General features: G+C 41.6%; 2 protein-coding genes across 2 annotated transcripts; both read left to right on the top strand.

Annotated features, from left to right (window-relative positions):
* Positions 1 to 303: 303 nt before the first annotated feature.
* LOC141000202 (tubulin alpha-1C chain-like) lies at positions 304 to 1,827 on the top strand. Its single transcript, XM_073470851.1, has 3 exons — positions 304 to 510; positions 603 to 751; positions 850 to 1,827. Exons 1-3 carry the CDS (start codon positions 390 to 392, stop codon positions 1,825 to 1,827), a joined length of 1,248 nt encoding a protein of 415 aa, XP_073326952.1. The 5' UTR covers positions 304 to 389.
* A 2,887-nt stretch (positions 1,828 to 4,714) lies between these two features.
* On the top strand, positions 4,715 to 20,418 carry ankrd52a (ankyrin repeat domain 52a). The gene is made up of 28 exons (XM_073470850.1): positions 4,715 to 4,903; positions 5,508 to 5,591; positions 5,720 to 5,798; positions 5,993 to 6,063; positions 6,253 to 6,453; positions 6,879 to 6,966; positions 7,256 to 7,398; positions 7,614 to 7,826; positions 8,778 to 8,856; positions 8,965 to 9,079; positions 9,269 to 9,351; positions 10,153 to 10,270; positions 10,451 to 10,519; positions 10,642 to 10,782; positions 11,695 to 11,757; positions 11,879 to 11,990; positions 12,248 to 12,319; positions 12,426 to 12,627; positions 12,744 to 12,831; positions 12,986 to 13,103; positions 13,866 to 14,085; positions 14,186 to 14,273; positions 14,412 to 14,495; positions 15,201 to 15,346; positions 15,507 to 15,589; positions 15,744 to 15,826; positions 16,158 to 16,249; positions 17,263 to 20,418. The coding sequence occupies exons 1-28, from the start codon at positions 4,877 to 4,879 to the stop codon at positions 17,532 to 17,534; spliced, it is 3,234 nt and encodes a 1,077-aa protein (XP_073326951.1). The 5' UTR covers positions 4,715 to 4,876; the 3' UTR covers positions 17,535 to 20,418.
* Positions 20,419 to 20,993: the final 575 nt, after the last annotated feature.

Genomic DNA, 20,993 nt, shown 5'->3' on the forward strand with positions numbered 1-20,993 from the left:
TCAAGCACATTGTATGTCTGAATCAGGCTCTTTGTGATATATTTGTCCCTAAAGGGTGTAAATCCTTGTGAAACATGTCATCAGGTGACTTTAGTCATGATGATCTGGTGTCTGATTCTTTACAAAAGAGCCCTTTGTCCTCCTCCTCATCCTTGCATTAGCCCCAGAAAAGTCATGAACATGTGATGGGTAGCCTTCGGCATCTAATTGGTTACACTTTTTAGAAGAACATCTTCAGCCATAGGTATTTTTAGTGTAATGACTGAAGAACTTTTTTGTTTTCACAGCGTGAGTGTATCTCAGTGCACGTCGGTCAGGCCGGTGTCCAGATTGGCAATGCCTGCTGGGAGCTTTACTGCCTGGAACATGGGATCCAGCCGGACGGACAGATGCCCAGTGACAAGACCATTGGAGGAGGAGATGATTCCTTCAACACCTTCTTCAGTGAGACTGGAGCTGGGAAGCACGTCCCCAGAGCTGTTTTTGTGGACCTGGAGCCCACTGTCATCGGTAAGTGTGCCACCTAGATGAGCATTAATTTAGTAAATATCTGATAATTGTAAACCAATCTGATGCAATGTCTGTTTTTGTTTTCTTTTTAGATGAGGTGCGCACTGGTACCTACCGCCAGCTGTTCCACCCTGAGCAGCTGATCACTGGCAAGGAGGATGCTGCCAACAACTACGCCCGTGGACACTACACCATCGGCAAAGAGCTCATTGACTTGGTGCTAGACAGGATCCGCAAACTGGTGGGTAAAATCAGAGCAGAACAAGTTAATTGCAAGAATATAAAATTAAATGACATAACTCTAACTCATATATGATCATTGTCTCTCTCTGTCCTCAGGCTGACCAGTGCACTGGCCTTCAGGGCTTCCTGGTTTTCCACAGCTTCGGCGGTGGCACCGGCTCTGGTTTCACCTCCCTGCTGATGGAGCGTCTGTCTGTCGACTACGGCAAGAAGTCCAAGCTGGAGTTCTCCATCTACCCCGCTCCCCAGGTGTCCACCGCTGTGGTGGAGCCCTACAACTCCATCCTCACCACCCACACCACCCTGGAGCACTCTGACTGTGCCTTCATGGTAGATAATGAGGCCATCTACGATATCTGCCGTAGGAACCTCGATATCGAGCGTCCCAGTTACACCAACCTGAACAGGTTGATCAGTCAGATTGTGTCCTCCATCACTGCCTCCCTTCGTTTCGACGGTGCCCTCAATGTTGATCTGACAGAGTTCCAGACCAACTTGGTGCCATATCCCCGTATCCACTTCCCTCTGGCCACCTATGCCCCTGTCATCTCTGCCGAGAAGGCTTACCATGAGCAGCTTACCGTGTCAGAAATCACCAACGCCTGCTTCGAGCCAGCCAATCAGATGGTGAAATGTGACCCTCGCCACGGAAAGTACATGGCTTGCTGCCTCTTGTATCGTGGTGATGTGGTGCCCAAAGATGTGAATGCTGCCATTGCCACCATCAAAACCAAGCGTACCATCCAGTTTGTGGACTGGTGCCCCACTGGTTTCAAGGTTGGCATCAACTACCAGCCGCCCACTGTGGTTCCTGGTGGAGACCTGGCCAAAGTCCAGAGGGCTGTGTGCATGCTGAGCAACACCACTGCTATTGCAGAGGCCTGGGCTCGACTAGACCACAAGTTTGATCTGATGTATGCTAAGCGTGCCTTTGTGCACTGGTATGTGGGTGAGGGTATGGAGGAGGGTGAGTTCTCTGAGGCCAGAGAGGACATGGCAGCTCTGGAGAAGGATTATGAGGAGGTTGGAACCGATAGTCAGGGAGACGACGACGATGAAGGAGACGAGTATTAAGGAATGCATGCCCTTGTATTGACCTTTATCAGTGTCTAAAATAAAATTGGTTCTCTAATTGCACTATTTTTATCTCTTTAATCCGCTTATACATTCATTACTTTCAAGTAAAGCATTTTTAGTACAGCAGTTCAGTTTGTTGTTTTGTGTAGTTTGACTACGCTAAAAGCATGCTTTACAGTTTTCATGATACTTTATCCTAGAATGACAGTTACTCTGCACACTTTATACTCTAAAGCTGCTGTTAAACTGTTTTATTTGCTCTTGCAAAGTTAGCGTCACGAAAACCTTCCTGCGGCTAGTTCTTACATCACAGCCGGAGCACAATGTCCATACTTCTTTCCCCTCATGACTGGGAAAACGTGTAATACAATGTCAGTAGAAGTGGTTAATTAATGTTTTTTTTGTGGCTTGTTCATATATTATTCATAGCCTGATCTATATGTTATTTTATTGCTAAAAATACATGGCAGAAATGGATTTCTTATGGCTGTTGACAGTATATTCATATTAATACAGTAATAAAAAGAAATATCCATAATCCTCTCTGTAAAAACTTTTTATTCTTAATATGTCAGCAAAATGAAACAACAAACATTATTAATTAGATAATTCCCCATGTGCATATATTGTATTAAAAACATTTTATATCAGGTTTTGAGGAGGAAGGAAGGAGAAAACGTGGAATAAAAACGATGATGTCTCTGGTTCTGCCATATCAATTTTTATTTTGTTTTTAAAATCGGTTGAATTGAATGTTTATTTTGAACATACATATTTTTGTGGGGTTTTTTGTTGTTGTTGTTTGTTTTTTTAAAGACCATAAACAAACAAACAAACAAACCAACAAAAGAATAGTGCATAAGAAAACAGTCAATTCTAATTACACGTTTGAAAAGAGTCTATTATGAGACCAAAGGGTTAGGTAAGGTCAGTGGACTGCTTTTCAAAACCTGATGCCTACATTACCCACAATGCAACTTATCCACTGAGTGACATCACTGGAGACAATTTTGATCAGATTACACGCAGCTTCCTCTGGAGCCACAGAGGGCTTTATACTACTTATAATGGCTTAACTTTACAAAACAAACACACACCATCAGGTCCACCCAATGTAGACAGCGATCCACATGCACTTATATTGACTTATAACTTGTGCCAAAACAAACAAATGACTGCATGGCGTGATACTTCAAAAACTGTGTGCCGCTCCGGTGAACAACACAACCCTGCTCTGTGATTACTGCCTCACCAACTTGTACCTTTCCCCAAACCCCACATACCACCCACTGTGCAAAAAGGGAATTACAGCCAGTGAACATACACACACACCACTTATATGCATACTAATGAACACAATACAAAAATGGCTCCAAGACTACTTTTTCCACATATGCAGTAATACTCCCCAGGACCTAAACGCACTGTAAAACTGGTGGGGTTACCCTTTTACTGAAATATGTGAAAGTCCTCCAACCTAACAAGAAACAGAACAAACAGGCTGCACAGGTGTTTATTCTAAAGCACGTGCTTCTAGCTAAAAGTAGCAGGTTTAGGTCAGGGACAGGTGAAAGAGCATGAACCGGTGGTTAATATAGCCGAGCCTATAAATTCTTTGTTAAGCCTAATGATGAAGCCTAATCCTCTGAGTACACTTTAACTTACATTCTTGAACCACATATTATTTTATTTATTATTTTATTTTAGTCCACAGAACAAGGAATCAATGGGCATATTATGCCCATTGATTCCTTGTTCCTTGTTCCTCCTATTGACTTAGACTTTGATCCTTTGTCTGCCTGCTCATCCCTGCGTCCAAGGCCATTCGTTTATTTAAAAAGATCTCGGCTATTTAATTGTTCTATATAGATTATTTGGGCTTTTTTTTAATAACAAGTAACTAGATAGATAGATAGATAGATAGATAGATAGATAGATAGATAGATAGATAGATAGTTTATTTCGAACATGTAAAAAACTAAATTATCATGTACAAAGTAAACATAAACTGAAAACTATAAATTCTGTTTACATATCCGAAAAAGGAGTGGGAGGAAGTATAAACTTATTTTATTCCACCCGTTTTTAATAAATAATACCACTGAAATACTTTCCCCTTTTTTGCTCTTTTATCTTTTTTTCTTCTTCTATTGGTTAATTTGTTTTAGTGATTTTATATTGAGGGGGAGGATTTTTTTCCTCTCCTGCACAATTATTTGCCTTTGTATTATTAAATATAATTCTTGTTTTTTTTATCATTGTGCATATGAATAAAATAAAAATAAATAAATAAATAAAACAATAATAATAACTTCCATTCGTCATTTATCAACTAAAAAGTAGTGTAATAAGGGATCTATTACTCTACGCATATAGTAATATTCAGAATCAGAATCAGAATCAGAAATCCTTTATTTGTCCCGCAAATGGGGAAATTCCGTAGTCACAGCAGCCAAAGGACAGTATCACACTTAAACAATAATAAAAAGTTAAAAAATAAACAATATAATAAGAGATAAGAAATAGAATTAAACTCGTATATACATAGTATTTACAACATGAACTTGGTATTTACAATATGACATAGTATTTATAATATGAACAGTATAAGCCGTTTGGTACTTTTATTAACAATATTGTAATGTGATATATTATCTAAAATGAAGGTAACTAGTAATATGTAATATATTGCATTTTTAAAGTAACACAGTTTACAACTTGTCACTGAACCTGGCTGCACCACTCATGCTGTCACCTCCAGTCCTCCAGTCGCAGTTCAGCTCTTCCGCCACAAGATGTCGCCATTTCCCCCCCCTGAGCAGGAGCGCGCGGACCGCCACGCCTGTAGGCGGACCAGCACAGTCGTAGCCTGTATCGTCAGACCAGACATAGGAGACAGACAACAACAGTGACAGATCAAGACCGCATTTCTGTTTGCGACCGACTATGGGTGTAGTCTGAAAAAAAGTGGATACAGTAGCGCACCGCAAAATACCTCGGAAGTTTTATCCTCATGAAGGAGCTCCGTCCTGGCTGAGTTTGGGAGATGGGAGTACTCAACATCGCAGACCAGGTAGGCAGAGAGAGCGCTCCGTGTCGCCGCTGTGGCGCAGTCTATTTGCTGGGACATAACCTGCTCTTGTGCGCAACATATTACGTCTTATTCGCGGATCGACTCGTTTCCAGCCGAAGCTTAGAGGCGGTGCATTTTCGCCGAAGCGTTTCTGGGAGTCGCGACGGTGTAATTTCCCTGCGATTAGCGATGCTTGGCTCTCAGACGTGAGCGCGGACGGTGTTGCAGCTGCCGCCGAGGCCCTGCGCTGGGTCGCCGCCAGCTCTGTAGCCGAATTAGCGTTAGCGTTAGCCGCTCGGCTAGCTGACGTAAGTAGGGAGACAACGGCCTGTAGGCCTCAGACTGGACTCTGTGTATTTGCTGGAAGGGAAACAACAATCGCATTAGGCTCTTTAACGCCACATTAAACGCTCCAAATGCAGAATTTAACATGATTTTTAGGGCATTTAACTCTTGGTTAGATGGTTGAATTCCTGCAGCCAAAAAAGGTGCCTGCTCTTACTGTGATGGACGTGACAAACTCGTCTCTCCGGATCAACGTATTTGTGATTTTTCACGTTATCACAGCAGCAACTTAGCAGGTTTTTTTCTCTCTGTATTGCAGCCTCCTCTGGTCCAGGCCATCTTCAATCGTAATGCTGAAGAAGTTCAACTATTATTGCACAAAAAGGAGGATGTCAATGCACTGGTATGTATGAGATGCATGAAGTTGCACATGCAGAACGGGTTCATATCATGAAAGATTTTTTTTTTTTTTGCCCTGTTTAAATATGAAAATTCAATCTCCCCCTGATTGTTCATGTGTTTATCCCGCAGGACCAAGAGCGCCGTACGCCACTTCATGCTGCTGCCTGTGTGGGTGACGTCCATATAATGGACCTCCTCATTGAATCAGGTGAGAGAGCTGCATGCATCGCTGATGCTTGGCTCTGTGTGAAGAATTTGGGTTATGGTTTCTGAATGTGGTGCATGCTTTATTCTTTGTCACCACCTCACTGTGAGTTCCCTGTGCAGCTTTGCTGCTCTTTTCACCTCCAGCATCCTTGTGACCTCCTAAAAATGCCTGATGGGTTTTTCTTTGTCTGCCAGGTGCCACTGTAAACGCTAAAGACCATGTATGGTTGACCCCGTTGCACAGAGCGGCTGCTTCCAGGAATGAAGTAAGCATTGCGCTCGTTTCCGTTTGCCATTTGAAACAGTCTAATTATCTCTCAGTCAGATGACTTCATCCTTTAATTCTATTATGTATTATAGAACTGCACCAAAATATTGTGCTGACTGAAGGAAATGCAGCACACCGCAGATATGATATATGCCTTAAGCCCTCGTTATTTCTTCCTTCTCCCCAGAGGGCAGTGGGTCTGCTGCTGAGGCGTGGAGCAGAAGCAAACGCACGAGACAAGTTCTGGCAGACGCCACTGCATGTGGCTGCTGCCAACCGTGCCTCGCGCTGCGCAGAGGCCCTGCTGACCCAGCTGAGCAACCTGAACATGGCAGATCGCACCGGCAGAACTGCCCTGCACCATGCATGCCAGAGTGGGTTCCAGGAGGTGAGACTTCAGTTATTTCCTTCCCTTTCACACGGGATGCAAAACAGACTAACATCTGGCTTCTGTCTTTAATTTGAAGGGGTGTAATCAGCATTCACGTCACAGGTATTTATTGGGACCAGCTCCAATCGGCTGATATAAAAACACAGCGTGCTAATTTTCGCCCCTTCTCAGATGTGATGTCATGACAGTCATCACAAGGTGAAACACAAGGAAAACAAAACAGAAAGCCAAACTCGTCTTCTTGCGATGGGAAATAAGTCACAGTCACCTATTTGTAGCTTGTTTAAGCCGCATTTGGGGGAAAAAACGGCCTATACATGCTAATTTTGGTGTAAAAGTGGTATTACTGAGGCGCCAGAGGCCTGAGGTGAGAACATAAGGGTGGTCTGCAATTTTTATTCATGTATTTATTTGTCTTACAGATGGTGAAGCTGCTGCTGAACAAAGGGGCCAACCTGAGTGCCATCGATAAGAAAGAGAGACAGCCCATCCATTGTGCTGCTTACTTGGGTAAGCAAGTTTCACTTTCTTGCCAAAGCTGCTCTGCACACTTGTCAAATAGCAATAAAAGGCTGCCATTGTTCTTGGCAACTTTACTTGAATGAGGAGCAATAACATGGCCAAGTCCACGAGTCAAAGTCTGGGGTTGAAAGACGGTACAATCACTGAATGAAAAAATCTTTCACGTTCTCTTAAATCTCTTCTTGTAGTTATAGATGCCTTCAACCTGTCAAAATAAACAGAATTCATGTTTGAAATAACGCTGAAATGTTTGCTGCTTGTTTGTGTTTCTCTGTAGGGCATGCGGAGGTTGTGAAGTTGTTGGTGTCCCGCAGTGCAGACAAGAGTTGCAAGGATAAGCAGGGCTACACACCTCTTCATGCTGCTGCTGCGAGTGGTCACATCGAAATTGTAAAGTACCTACTGAGAATGGGGGCAGAGGTGAGTGGTTTGACATGGATTTTCTTTAAATGTTAATTTATACACAAGTCAAATTAAGCTGCCCTATTATGTTATATTAAATGTCTCAGCAGATCAAGAGAAGTCTTTTATCATCTGCAGCTGAATCCTCACTCTTATTTTAAGATTTCCAGGAATCCTTCTTTCCAGGCTCTTTCACAGTCTGATCTTGTGTCATGTTTGTGTTTTACCATCAGATTGATGAGCCCAACGGCTTTGGAAACACTCCTCTCCATGTGGCTTGCTACATGGGGCAAGAGGCAGTGGCTACCGAGCTGGTGAATCATGGAGCTAATGTTAACCAGCCCAACAAGTGCGGCTACACCCCTCTGCACCTGGCTGCCGTCTCCACCAACGGTGCCCTCTGTCTGGAGTTGCTGGTCAACAATGGGGCAGATGTCAACCAGCAGGTATGAAATGCAGCAGAGTGTCAAACAGAAACATGACTTTGTTCTGTTCTGTAGTAATCAGGCAAATTAGGGATCATTTTTATATTCAAGACTAATTTCTTTTCACCACCGTCTCAGCACCATCCCCAAAACAACTCTAATCGTACTGAAGTGAATGTAAACCAAGTTAAAATCAATTCAATTGGGTGCATCCCCTATCGATAGAGTTTACTGTGTTCTTTCATATTTTACACGTCATAGTTTTGGGTGGTCTCGTGCTCGGTAGCCTGCCAGTGATTGTAGCTATAATAAGATCGTTGATCAGCCAGATGTGCTCTGTGGTATTTAGAGCTCGATCCAGTTTGCCATTAGCTAAGCGATCGTGATACACACAAAAATCCCTTTTGTCTTGGCGTCCCGGGAAGATCTCTGTTCGTCCCAAACACATTTTCTATTGTCCCCACTCATCAAGCTGCCAGAAATGACAACATTGCCCTAGAATGTGGGGGGAGAGAGTGCATGAGGGGAAAAATGTCCTAATAAATCAAAGGATTCATATGTTATTGGTCATTCCTCGTAATTATAGCTTCTATGACCTTAAAAAATGAGGACGCTGCCCAAAAATGTCACAGAAAAAATACCAGTCTGAATGTGAGAGGCAGCGTAGTGCCTTTTTCTTTTGTGAAAATCGACCTGTCACTTTAAAATGTATATTAATTTGAATACATCTTGAAACCTACTTAGCTGCTGCCACATTTAGAAACACTGCATATAAAATGTAAAACCACACATGTAAGCCTTGTAAGTGGAAAATGTTGTCAAACTGACCTTGTTCACTGTCGTTTTAGCAGCTTTTTGAAGCTTGTTCAAAAACGTCAAACTAATCAGTGAATTGTGACTCTGTTGTAATGATCTCTGAACTACACTTAAAGGTGAATAACGATGCTTTTCTTGTTTTCGTATCCTCCACAGAGTAGAGAAGGGAAGAGCCCCCTGCACATGGCAGCCATTCATGGACGCTTCACACGCTCTCAGATCCTCATCCAAAACGGTAGAAATGACTCTACCATCTGATCGATCTGTGAGAATGTGTTGGTGCAGATTTTTCTCTCCTCCTGGTGGTTCTTGAGTTCACTCCATCTTTCCTGCTCTCCATTAGGTGGGGAAATTGATTGTGTGGATAAGTATGGCAATACTCCTCTCCACGTTGCTGCTAAGTACGGCCATGAACTGCTGATCAGCACTCTGATGACCAACGGAGCAGACACGGCCAGGTATTGGGAAAACCCTTAAGTGGTTATAACGATTAATATAATCATGCCAAGAACATGTAGAAACACAGCCAAAAAAGCATTGATGTTTGTGTTTCGTGCTATAAGCGATCTGTGTTTAATGGGGTCACATTTTTAACACTGACTTTTTGCTTTCTAACCATCTGTTTTGTGTCTGTTTGGCTTTTCCAGACGTGGGATTCATGGAATGTTCCCCTTGCACTTAGCTGTGCTGTACGGGTTTTCAGACTGTTGTCGCAAGTTACTCTCCTCAGGTTTGTCTTCATTCACAGAAATGTTTACATTCTTGACCCTTTTCCACCAAATTGGCTCTGATTCTATTAACGATTCTTGGAAGCTCTGTGCTGTTTTATGAACCAGGTCAGATTTTCAGGGGGGTTGCAAGATGGCAGATCACATGAGCCTTGTTTCCATCAAGCAGTATGGTTCAGTTTGTTTCACATTAGAACAACTATTTCTGTGTTTCTATTATCAAAAGTTGTGGATGATACCCAAAGCACCACTCCTTGCTATCCTGATTTTTCGTAACCCTTCTGCTGAGGTACCTAGCACACTGATCCAACACACAAAGGTGGAGTTAAATCAAGCAGGACAAGTAGTCTTGTAGTGGTCTGCAGTGTTTTCTGGTTGTAATAAGCAACCACATTGGTGTGCTGCATGTCGCATGTGTGGACAAGCAAGAGAGAAAGAGGCAGAAGAAAGAGGTGAATGTGAGCACAGCAGGGGGAAGAGGTTACCAGTTCAAAGGGTAGTACCGAAAGTACTTTGGTGGAAACGAAGCTATTGATTCTCTGCAAGCATTATTATCATTACAGATATTTGTTTTTATCCAAAGAACAAACATGGACCAACTATTAGTGATAATAAATGGAACACCCATTAAGTGCAAGACAAATGGCTTTCTCCATCATCTCTCTCCATTATCTTCACCACAATTTGGTTTGCGAACCGGAATTGAACCTGTTCCTTGTTGGTTGGAAAACAGGTATCTGTTTAACTGCTACCTCTGTGTTTACATAGCTCTAACTGCCATCTGTTTCTTGCTTACCCTACAGGTCAGCTGTATAGTATAGTTTCATCAATGAGTAAGGAGCATGTACTATCGGCTGGGTTTGACATAAACACCCCTGACAACTTTGGGAGGACCTGTCTACACGCTGCTGCCTCTGGAGGGTAAGATGCAGATTCTGCTTTGTAGAGCTACGAGGATTATTCGATTAACGGTTTCATCGATTGAAAGATGATTAATCGCAAAATGTCTTGATAATCGATTAGAGTAATTTTTCAAGCATGAATGTCAATCACATGTTATCTCTAATTACATTTAATTCCTGTCCACATCTTTCTTTACAGAAATGTTGAATGTCTGAACTTGCTCTTAAGTAGCGGTACCGACTTGAATAAGAGGGACATAATGGGAAGGTGAGTTTCCCGTCTTCTTTGTTAGATGTCTTTTTAATTTGCTGCTAATTTTACTGATGCAGTAACAGTGATTGAGGTGCCATTCTCATTATTTCCTCTCTCTCCTTGCATCCTCCCTGTAGGACACCGTTGCACTATGCGGCTGCTAATGGGAGGTACCAGTGCACTGTGACCCTGGTGAGCGCTGGCGCTGAGGTCAACGAGCCTGACCAGACAGGCTGTACTCCCCTGCACTACTCTGCCGCCTCCCAAGCCTTCAGCAGGTTGGCAAGCTCTTCTCTCTTGTTCTGTGTTCCCTCTGAAAAGCCAGAAGCAACAAATGCCACAAAATTCTGTTTATGTCTGGCAGAAAGTCAACTGTTGCTCCAGACCACTGATTGACGGGTAAAACTGTAAAATTGGCAGGTTGATTATTTAAAAATTCACAAACAGTTGGTGAACCAGACAAATGTTTATCGGCCATATCTGTGTCAGATTTTTGTGCGTTCTCTTTTGAGTCGTTCTTATTCACAGTAGAAGCAGTTAACAGTTTTTTTTATGTAGATATACTAGGATAAATTCAACTAAAAGGAAAATTCAGTCATAATCTACTCACAGTCATGCCGATGGAAAGTTGAGGGAAGTTTGTCCACAGTCCACAAAACATTTCTGGAGCGTCACAGCAAAACAGCGTTGCAGCATTCTCCAGAAAAGCTGAAGTAGATGGGAACTTGTTTTAAAACAACTGAAATAAAAACATAAATTGTCTCCATACAGCTCATCTGGCGCACTCCAAGTCTTTGAAAGCTCTGCGAGTGCACCTGCACCCAATTCACGATGAGGTTTGCGCTAGCACTTTTAGCTTAGCAGCTACAGTGAAGATTACTGCTTTAAAAAAGGAAGAAAATAATGTCTTCGCAAATCAATTTTGGATCTCAGGGCTCTCATAGACTTGAATTATGCAGAACGAGCTGCACGGATTTTATGTTTTATTTAGTCGTTGTAATTGTATAAGTTGTACGAAACTTCACCCATCTCTCCATCAGCTGGCAGGTGAAAAGATAATGACTGAATTTTCATTTTTGGGTGAACTTATCCTTTAATAATTGAATGGAACGTGTCATTTTGCGATGATGTATATTTTATACTAACCTCAAGAAAGTTTATTGAATCAAAGCATTTCTCGATATTTTCAGAGTTGATCGTCATTTTTCTGGGAACCATCAGAACGATGAGGATGAGGCGAAGGAGTCCTACTTGTGAGTTCTTGTCTGTACTTTAACAAAAAAAGTTTGTCAGTGGAAAATAAAGGCGCTCGAGTTTAAACCTGTTATTTTCTTTCCCCTCTCTGTACATTTTGTGTCGTCTTTTTAATACCAGCTGCTTGGAGCATCTTTTGGACAATGGTGCTGATCCGTCGATGGTTAACACAAAGGGTTACAGTGCTGTTCACTATGCAGCTTACCATGGCAACAAACAGAACCTGGAGTTGGTGAGTTTTTCTGTTTTTAATCTGAAATCGTTGTAAGTCACACGTTACACGCACTGATACACAGCCAAGCAGCTGATCAACACATGTATTTATTTATTCTTTGCTCTAGTTGAGGGAAATAAACTTTCCATAGTTATTAAGAGATGTTTAACAAGAATGATTAGTCAATACGATTGCTGAAAAAGGTTCAGGTTGAGATTTAAAGTGATAATATCTGGAGCATGGTGTGTTTACTTGTTTCCTGGTTTATTTTTTAGCTCCTGGAGATGTCTTTTAATGCACTAGGAGACATAGAGAGCAGTATTCCAGTCAGTCCACTGCATCTTGCTGTAAGTGTTTCACATTGAAATCACTGTCTAGGTCGAGACTAGCTGTAATTAACCTCTTTATGTTGAGTAAATGCAAGGTTGTGACCACCTTCCTCTGCTACCTCAGGCTGATAAAGGCCACTGGCAGGCGCTGCGTGTGCTGACGGAGACTGCGGCCTATGTGGATATGCAGGATGCTGCAGGCCGTTCTGTGCTCTACTTGGCTGCCCAGAAAGGCTTCGCCCGCTGTGTGGAGGTACTGTTGGCTCAGGGGGCTTCCTGTCTCCTCAATGACAACCGCCTCATGTGGACTCCAATTCACGTTTCAGGTAAACTACTCTCAACTGAAGAGCTCATGGCAGAGGAATGTGTGTAATTGTTACACTCTGGCCAGAGTCTGTTGTGTTTTATGTAATCCTCTCTCTTGTCCTTTGTTTCATACCAGCTGCCCATGGCCACTCGGACTGCCTGCGCATGATGATTGATTACGGGGAGGAGGGGGATCTCACCAACGTTGCAGACAAATTTGGCCAGTGAGTTGTTGTCTTTTGAAAAGTGTGCCTTCAGTTTGTACGTTCAGCTTTCAAAAACTGTTTAATAACTACAGATAATTTGGCCAACAAGCATACAGTTAAATAAAACAAACGTTATTGTTAATGTCTTTATTGTCCCCACTGCCTCCCTCAGGACCCCTCTGATGCTAGCTGTTCTGGGAGGTCACACTGACTGTGTCCATTTCCTGTTGGAGAAGGGTGCCTTGCCAGATGCCAAGGACAAGAGGGGCAGCACAGCCTTGCACAGAGGGGTAGGTGAAAAACACAATACAGCAGAGCATGAACTACCCCACACAAACCTGTACAAGACTAATTTGTGGGTTAAGTGGAAGATTTAGTTAAAACAGTAGAACACTGACAACACATATAACAACTACAATGGAGAACTTGGGGTCAATCACTATGTTTAACAAGCTCTCTTGGCTTTTTTTAGTCTAATAAATACATAAATAAACAACCCTTTAGAGTCCTGCAACAGGTAAAGACACTGGATTTTTTTTTTTTTTCTTTTCTTTTGTCTAGAATAATTTACCAAACCTCGCTTTAAGTGTTTCACCCTCATTCTCACTACAAAGTATAATAGTTTAGATAACGTAGTTAAACTGGGAACTTCTTTAAATATTCTGCCTGATGTAGTTAAGTTGCATCCAGCAGCATCGGAACATTTCCCTCAGTAAAAATGTCAAATATCAAAGGAATGATGATTAGAGCTCCTTTTTTTTAAAGGCCTATTATCAACATCTGTTAAGGAGTCTTAAGGGTCTAATCAGCAGAGCCAGAACAAAGTAGGGGGCCAAGTATTTAGCTCAAGCCATGGATGAAAAACATTTTCAAATGAGACACCTATTGAGAACGATTTTTAATCTCTGAATAAGAAATCTATCAAGGAAGTCGAATACTGGCACATCGCAGAGAAAAGTGAAAGAAGTGATCTGTCTAGAAAGTAAATAAGTTATAACTGTTGTTTTTCTCAGTAGAGATTGTCCCGTAACCCCTTGCTGTTCTTTGTTCAGGCGGTGTTGGGTCATGATGACTGTGTGACAGCCCTGCTGGAGCACAAAGCTTCTGCACTGTGTCGGGACGCCCAGGGTAGTACACCGCTGCACTACGCTGCATCCAGAGGCCACACAGAGATCCTGGCCAGTCTGGTGCAGGCCGCCATGGCAACAGACCCACAGGACAAACTGCTGGACAACAAACAATACACCCCATTACACTGGGCTGCTTACAAAGGTTTGCACAGTTTGAACGACTGAAAATAGCTAATCCCCCAAACCTGCAATTAATCACTGTAACATCTGTTGTCTCTAACGCTGTGTGTGTTTGTTCTCAGGGCACGAAGACTGTTTGGAGGTTTTACTTGAATTTAAAACATTTATCCATGAAGAGGGAAACCCTTTCACCCCCCTGCACTGTGCTCTGTGAGTGTTAACTTGGCGAATGCTCTTGTCTTGTGTCTTGCTTTGTCAAAACTCCTTTTTAAAAATAACAGCACTTTGTTTGATTTGTAGGGTTTAGATGACCTCATCATTTAATTAACTGAGCCCTCTTGCTTGCAGGATGAATGGCCACAGCGGTGCTGCAGAGAGGCTGCTGGAATCTGCTGGGGTCCATATGATTAACACCAGAGATGCCAAAGGAAGGTGAGGCTGCAGAACAACATAGTTAAAGCCTCGTTCAGACTTAAGATTCACAACGAGACAAAACGGTTTCAGCACACTGCGGTGTAAACTTCTCCATCTTGTTCATCTGTACTTGTCAAGTCACCATTCATTTATTTAAGTCATGTCTGTATGACACAATCCTGCAAAACTTACGCTCTCACTCACTCAAGCAGACACTCATTACATGAACATCTTTCATTTTTGAGGTTTCATCGTACTAGAAATGCAACTCTAACAAGTAACTCACTTCCACTATGCTCAGTCATATTTTAAGAAACTACAAATCTATGTATCGGCTGATTTTATTGGCAGATTTTGGCTTATCTCAGATATATCAATATGCGCAGATACAAAAGCTCTCTTTTTTAGCAATCATAAGCAGGAAAAGATAGTTGGCGTGATTTAGAAATCCTAGGGAAGTTTACCATTACAGTCACTTTAGATAATTTAGTTCATTGTAGAACTGTAAAATTTTCTGCCTCCGTTACATGTTTGATGGACATATTTGAGGGGATTGTTGGTTGGGCTCTAATTTTAAAATAATGTTCAGTCTATTTCTCATAAATAAATCAATCCCTCCTTCTGTCTTATCACGTAATCGGTTAGAAGGTTCTTTGTACTTGAAGCCTCCCACAGCCCCTGAAGATCTAACACTGATCACACCATCTCTCTCTGTGCCTGAAGGACCCCCCTGCATGCTGCTGCTTTTGCCGAGGATGTCGCAGGACTTCAGCTGGTGCTTCGCCACGGAGCAGAGATCAATACAGTGGATGAAAGTGGACGCTCTGCTCTGATGGTGGCTGCTGACAAGGGACACAGTGGCACCGTGGGTGAGTCTTTGACCCGTTGTTCTCGTGGGATTCTCAAGAGCTGGTTGTTTTCGCAAGAATCACTCTAGGCTTGAATAGGTCTGTTGTGCAGCTCCTCTGACTGTAATTATCAGATCAGTCATCTGTAGTTACAGGAAATAAATGTCTTTGTTTCGTCTAGCCATCCTCCTTCACCGGGCCAAGGCTGACCTGACACTGCTGGATGAGAACAGGAACACTGCCCTGCACCTGGCCTGCAGCAAGGTACACATTATTCACACAATCAAAGCGTCCTTGAGCACGTACAGTTCCTCTTAAATACACAATATTTTTACACCACTTTCTTTGAATGCTAAGCAACTCTGCTCAGCAGCAGCTTGTGCATTTTTTTTCACTGTCATTTTGTTTTTCCTCTCAGGCTCATGAGATGTGTGCCCTGCTGATTCTGGGGGAGATCCACAGTCCGACACTCATTAACGCCACCAACAGTGCTCTGCAAATGTAAGAAGCTAGTAACAGTTTTGGGGGGGAAAGGGGGCTAAGAACATATTTTGCAGGATTTGTGAGACTGCAGTTCTATAAAAACACTTTCAGGTCAGTAGCTTTGAAATGTGTTTGTCCTGGAGTCATTTTGTGTGAATTTAAAGATTCCCCTTCTCTAATTGTGTTGTCTATGACTTTATTTTGGACAAACCTTTGGTTTTTTTACGCATTGGAATTGAAGGTCTGAGGACAGTGAGTGGTGTAAAGATAAGAATGAATATAATTGACTTGACTTGATGAATAGTATGTCTGCCAGCTGTCTCTTACACTCTCCCCGTTTCTCCTCCAGGCCCCTCCATCTTGCAGCACGTAATGGCCTGGCTACGGTGGTGCAGGCACTGCTGAGTAGAGGAGCCACTGTGCTGGCTGTGGATGAGGAAGGTGAGTCCTTTTTATGCTTTTTTTGTCTTTTCGCCATTTCAGCACATCCAGTCTGATCACAGGTTAAGTGCTGTGTTAAATTGTAGTGAGTGAGTTTTGAATTTTTGAAGAATCTTATGTTTTACCCTACTTAATCATAAATTCTGTTGGTGCGCTGAACCTCTCAACTGAACCTCTGGCTCTCTGGCTGCTAAGTGCTCCATTATAGTCATGGGCTAGTCGCCTACTGTCTGTCTGCTGTATGAGGCGGTGTAGGTAGTAAAAAGTTGGGATGAGTAACGTTAGGATTTTATCGATACGAACACTCCTATTGATACTCCTTTTCAGTTCTTCAATCATCAATACTCTTTTTTTCCTGTTCGTTTTTACATATAAAAAAGAATAAATACAGGACAGGAATAGTATTCAATGTTTTAGAAATAACCAAATTGTTTCTAGAGCAGTAACAGTTATATTTACAACAGCAAAAACATAACTATCAGTATAAACTCAGTAATATCTAACTGGAAACAAACGTAAGATGTGCATAAAGTAAATAATGTTCCTGAAATAATTTTCCTTCACTCCGTGCGTGTATGTGGAGGGTCTCAGCAGAGGAGATTCTGCAGAAACGTTTATTATTTATGACTTTATTAAGTACAGATAACAGAACTGTGATTGTTAGAGCTTATCAATAATACAGTATTTAGTATTTTTTGCACCAACCCCTAGTGTACAGTGGGTTTTAGAACTTTTTGCTGAAAACGAGATTGAGAGTTTGAAGAGTGTATCAAAAAACAAAATATTCGTATAAAAGATGCTAAAAAGCTCTGTTGAACTGACGGGTGATGTAGAACTGGGTGATAATTCTCTTTGGGTTCATCACTGTGAGCGACACCTTGACGATATAGTATTGTTATCCATTGTTGATTTAAAATTATTGGTTGGAGGAGCTTTAAAACTTGGCCAATGTAACTTGCATGATATTTAAGTTGCCTGTCTGAAGAAATGTAAATTTGTCATCTCTCAATCAGGCCACACCCCAGCTCTGGCCTGTGCTCCCAACAAGGACGTGGCTGACTGCCTGGCTCTGATCCTCTCTACCATGAAGCCTTTCCCCCAGCGGGACCCTTCCTCCTGCTCCTGCTCCTCTCCCACCGTCTCCCCCTCCCCGGGTCTCAACTTGCTGAAGCACTGCGGCATCACCGCCACCTGCGCCCCCCTGCCCAGCAACGGCCTCCACAACGGCTACGTCAAAGACCGTCACGGTGCACCGGTCGGCCTGGACGGGTGTCTGTCTGAGTGAGGTCACGCGCCCCCCTCAGTCAGCTGCTATCACCATCATCACCACCAGGGGGGGACTCCCTTTAACATGGCCCCCTGAGGACCAGGAGAGCACCCACCCACATGTCTGTTCCGTGTATGTATGTGTTTGTGTGTCTGTGTGTGCGTGAGTGTTTGGTCTTCTCTTGAGGTGCAGTCAAACCTAATATGCAATTAGATCCCATTCCTCCATCTCCTAGTAGTGCTTAATACGTAGAGGCGGATTGCTCTACAAGGTCACTCGGACGAAGTGTGGCATCTAAAAACAAACACTAGCAATCTGGCCATCTCTAAATCATTTAACCCTTTAAAACCACATAATTATATAACTGACATCTAAGAGCATGGAGATCGCTGTATCCTCTTCATATCATTCAGTATAAAAGTCATATCATGTTTAATCAGTTTTGGTGACCTTGTAGAGGAACATACAGCCTTTTCCCAAAAGAATGATCAAAGAGTTTCTTTGTTTTGTTTTTTGTTTTGTTTTGTTTTTTTCTTTCTTTTTTTTTGGGTTTTTAATTGTCCGTTAGCCTAGATTTTTATGAAGGAACCACACAAGGGAAAAATCTAAATTTTTTTGCTTAAGAGTGCAATGCTTGTGTACTACAGTACAATCCGAAAATTTGGAAAAGGGTCACAAAGATGTTAATTCCATAGTGTACTTTAAATGTACGGCCTAGAATTGTTTGGCATTTTAAGATAATTTGGTAATGCTGCTGAATACGTTAGCATGTCTCCTTCCAAAGGAGAGCCACGTTCGGGTCAGCGTTGTAACATCGACTTGTTCTTAATGCTGACTTCATGTTTTAAAGATGCTAAATAAGTGTTTGTTAAGCTAGAATGTTTCTAAGCATATAACTTATGACCAAAGTTGATCAACACTATTATGGCTATAAATTATTTATTTGAGATGAACTGTACTGTATAGAGAAAGACAATAGATCTTGATATACCTCGTCAACTCGTTTAGCAGCTGCTTCATCTTCACCCAGGGTCCGTAGGCCTAATGTTCTCTTTTTTGTAGGACTAGAGAACTACTGTAGGATAGTGACTGACTGAGGCCTTGTTTATTTCTAGATGAAGGCTTTACTAGTAATATCTGCCAACAACACCTCATCAAAGCATCATATATCTGAGCACATAAATGAACAAGCCATTTCAATTTATTTCCCATCTCTTTGACAGTGTTTTTTGAAGAAAAAAAAAAAAGATTTCAGAATTTGAATGGCCTAATTATCGAAAGAGAGCAATCAGTTTTTGGTTTTTGGGCACTAACAGCGTTTTTTTTTTTGTTTTTTTTCTTTGTGTTTTTGAAGTTGAACTGATTTTTAACAAGCTCTCACTAAAGGAGTATTTCTTGGAGCTGGTGAACTAGTCTTAAACATCTAATAGCTCATATATCAACTTCTCTGTGGTCAACTCTGATCAATTTGAACAGATAAATAGTATTGTCTGCTATTTTTATTGGGCAGTTTAAGCAATATTTTCTTTTGGCCTTTTTTTTGTTTAACGTTATTGAATAGACAATCACTGTCACAAGGGCTTTTGTTTCCCTGGAATGTGTTTGATTTTTCGTTTTCTTTTTTTTTTTTTTTGTTCTTATTATTTCAAGAAAAAAAAAATTACCTAAAGACTAAACGAATGGCTCTGTGTGTGCCGGGCATTTTACTGTCAGTGTCAACACAAATGCACTGGATTGCCTTTATGGCATCTCATGAAATGCCTTTTTGACCCATGCCTTCCGTAACACATCATTTCAGTTGGATTGCGTAGTGGCAGAGTACGATGAGCCCTGACACTGATTATCTTTCCACCCATTTGATAGCAACAGCATTGAACCACAGTTGCACCATAGTTATCTAGTGGAAAATTAATTGCCCCGACATATCCTTATATGTCCCGGCGTTATCAAGACCAGGGAGTTGATATCCCTTATAGAAGCAAATAGGGCTAAGAGGACAAGGAGAGGGATCTTTGCTTAGGCCAATACCTGTTGTTTAGATTTCAGGAATAGCAGAAATCCAAATATGTGCTTTTTTTGGTGTTCATTTTGTCGTCTCCTCATCCCATTTCTGGTACTAAGCATACTAAAGATGATTGTATCGGACCACTAGAGCTGTTTGTGACTTTTAGATGTTATATCTATGCTATTTTGTCGTCGTTTTAAGACCATCTGCTGGTGGTTAAAATTACACTGAGTCAGATTGTTTTCATTGGTGTGATAGCTTCATATCCACTGGTAATGAAGTGGCACAATTGCACACATTAGTTGACTGGATGAGAGATGAGGACCTAAACTAGGCAATGTTGTTAAAATCCCCTGCGAAAAGTGTTTTATTTGATTCAGTCCATTTCAGAGCAGTAATTTAGGGTTGTAGAGTCATAGTTTGCATTTAAATTGACCTTTTATAATTGATTGAAATGAAATGGAACTAATTGGTGACCCCCAGCTTTCGTTCTCTTGATAAATTCATAATTTCTAGGAGAACAGTTATTATATTTTTTAGTATTATTAATATTAAGGATAGGTACATAATTTTTTGTAATCTCAGGATCTGTGCTGAAGCAGCAGGCAGAATTTATTACTCCAATCAGATCTCAGCAGGATGATTATGTCTACTTCTCTTTTTCTTTTTTTGATGGGATGTTCCATAATTTAATTCCTTTTTATTAACCCAAATCCCACAGCACTTAATTAGATAGTCAAGCACGCACTTTAGTACATTCAGGTTCTAAGTGTGCAAAATGGAGCAGATGTAATGTATGTACTTATGTTTACATGCATGTGTGTTGCTGCTGAATACAGGAAGGAAGGGTTGCAAAAGACAAACAAAGGCTGCAACGAAATTGTGCTCTAACAATGCATTATTTAAAAAAAAAAAAACTAAAAAAAAAAAAAAAACAACAACTTTGGGACAGTTTCCACTGCCCACTGACTTTACTTTTTGCTGTTATCCATTTCCGGGCAGCTGGCCCAAAATACAGTGACAAGGTTACATTACCCAGCCTACTGTTAATAATACAGACTCTGTCGCTTAAAGTCAGTCCAGTGGTTCAACAGACACCTCAGGCAGGCTCCTCAAAATACTCTACATACTCTCTCTGCCATCTGTAGGTGCTGTCTGTTGGCGCAGGGATTTTTTTCTCTTGTGATGTCCTTAACTGACCAGTAAATGGAGCCATTGCCCCTTTGCAACTGTACAAGTTGCAGCTGAATCCTTTTGTTGTATCACAGTATTCTTATACATGCTTTCTTTTTTTTTCTTTTTTTTTATTTGTGTGTACTAGTGATAACTTGAGTGATTGCGCATGGAGCTAGATCACAATTTTGATATAGTAACGGTTGAACAAAGTGGAGCATATACAATATACCTGGTGTCCGAAACGGAAAGCAATGAAAGGTCCAATTGTAGCAATAGAGAGTGTGTGTAATCGTGTG

This window comes from Pagrus major, chromosome 7, assembly GCF_040436345.1.
Source record: "Pagrus major chromosome 7, Pma_NU_1.0".
Classification (NCBI taxonomy): Eukaryota; Metazoa; Chordata; class Actinopteri; order Spariformes; family Sparidae; genus Pagrus; species Pagrus major.

What these genes read in the sequence shown, in the direction of transcription:
- LOC141000202 (XM_073470851.1), top strand. Translation starts at nt 390, where the DNA reads ATGCCCAGTGACAAGACCATTGGAGGAGGAGATGATTCCTTCAACACC. An exon ending in CCTGGAGCCCACTGTCATCG is followed by an intron (nt 511 to 602) that starts GTAAGTGTGCCA and finishes TTTTCTTTTTAG; the next exon opens with ATGAGGTGCGCACTGGTACC. An exon ending in TAGACAGGATCCGCAAACTG is followed by an intron (nt 752 to 849) that starts GTGGGTAAAATC and finishes CTCTGTCCTCAG; the next exon opens with GCTGACCAGTGCACTGGCCT.
- ankrd52a (XM_073470850.1), top strand. Translation starts at nt 4,877, where the DNA reads ATGGGAGTACTCAACATCGCAGACCAG. An exon ending in ACAAACAGAACCTGGAGTTG is followed by an intron (nt 11,991 to 12,247) that starts GTGAGTTTTTCT and finishes TTTATTTTTTAG; the next exon opens with CTCCTGGAGATGTCTTTTAA. An exon ending in TGCACCTGGCCTGCAGCAAG is followed by an intron (nt 15,590 to 15,743) that starts GTACACATTATT and finishes TTTTCCTCTCAG; the next exon opens with GCTCATGAGATGTGTGCCCT.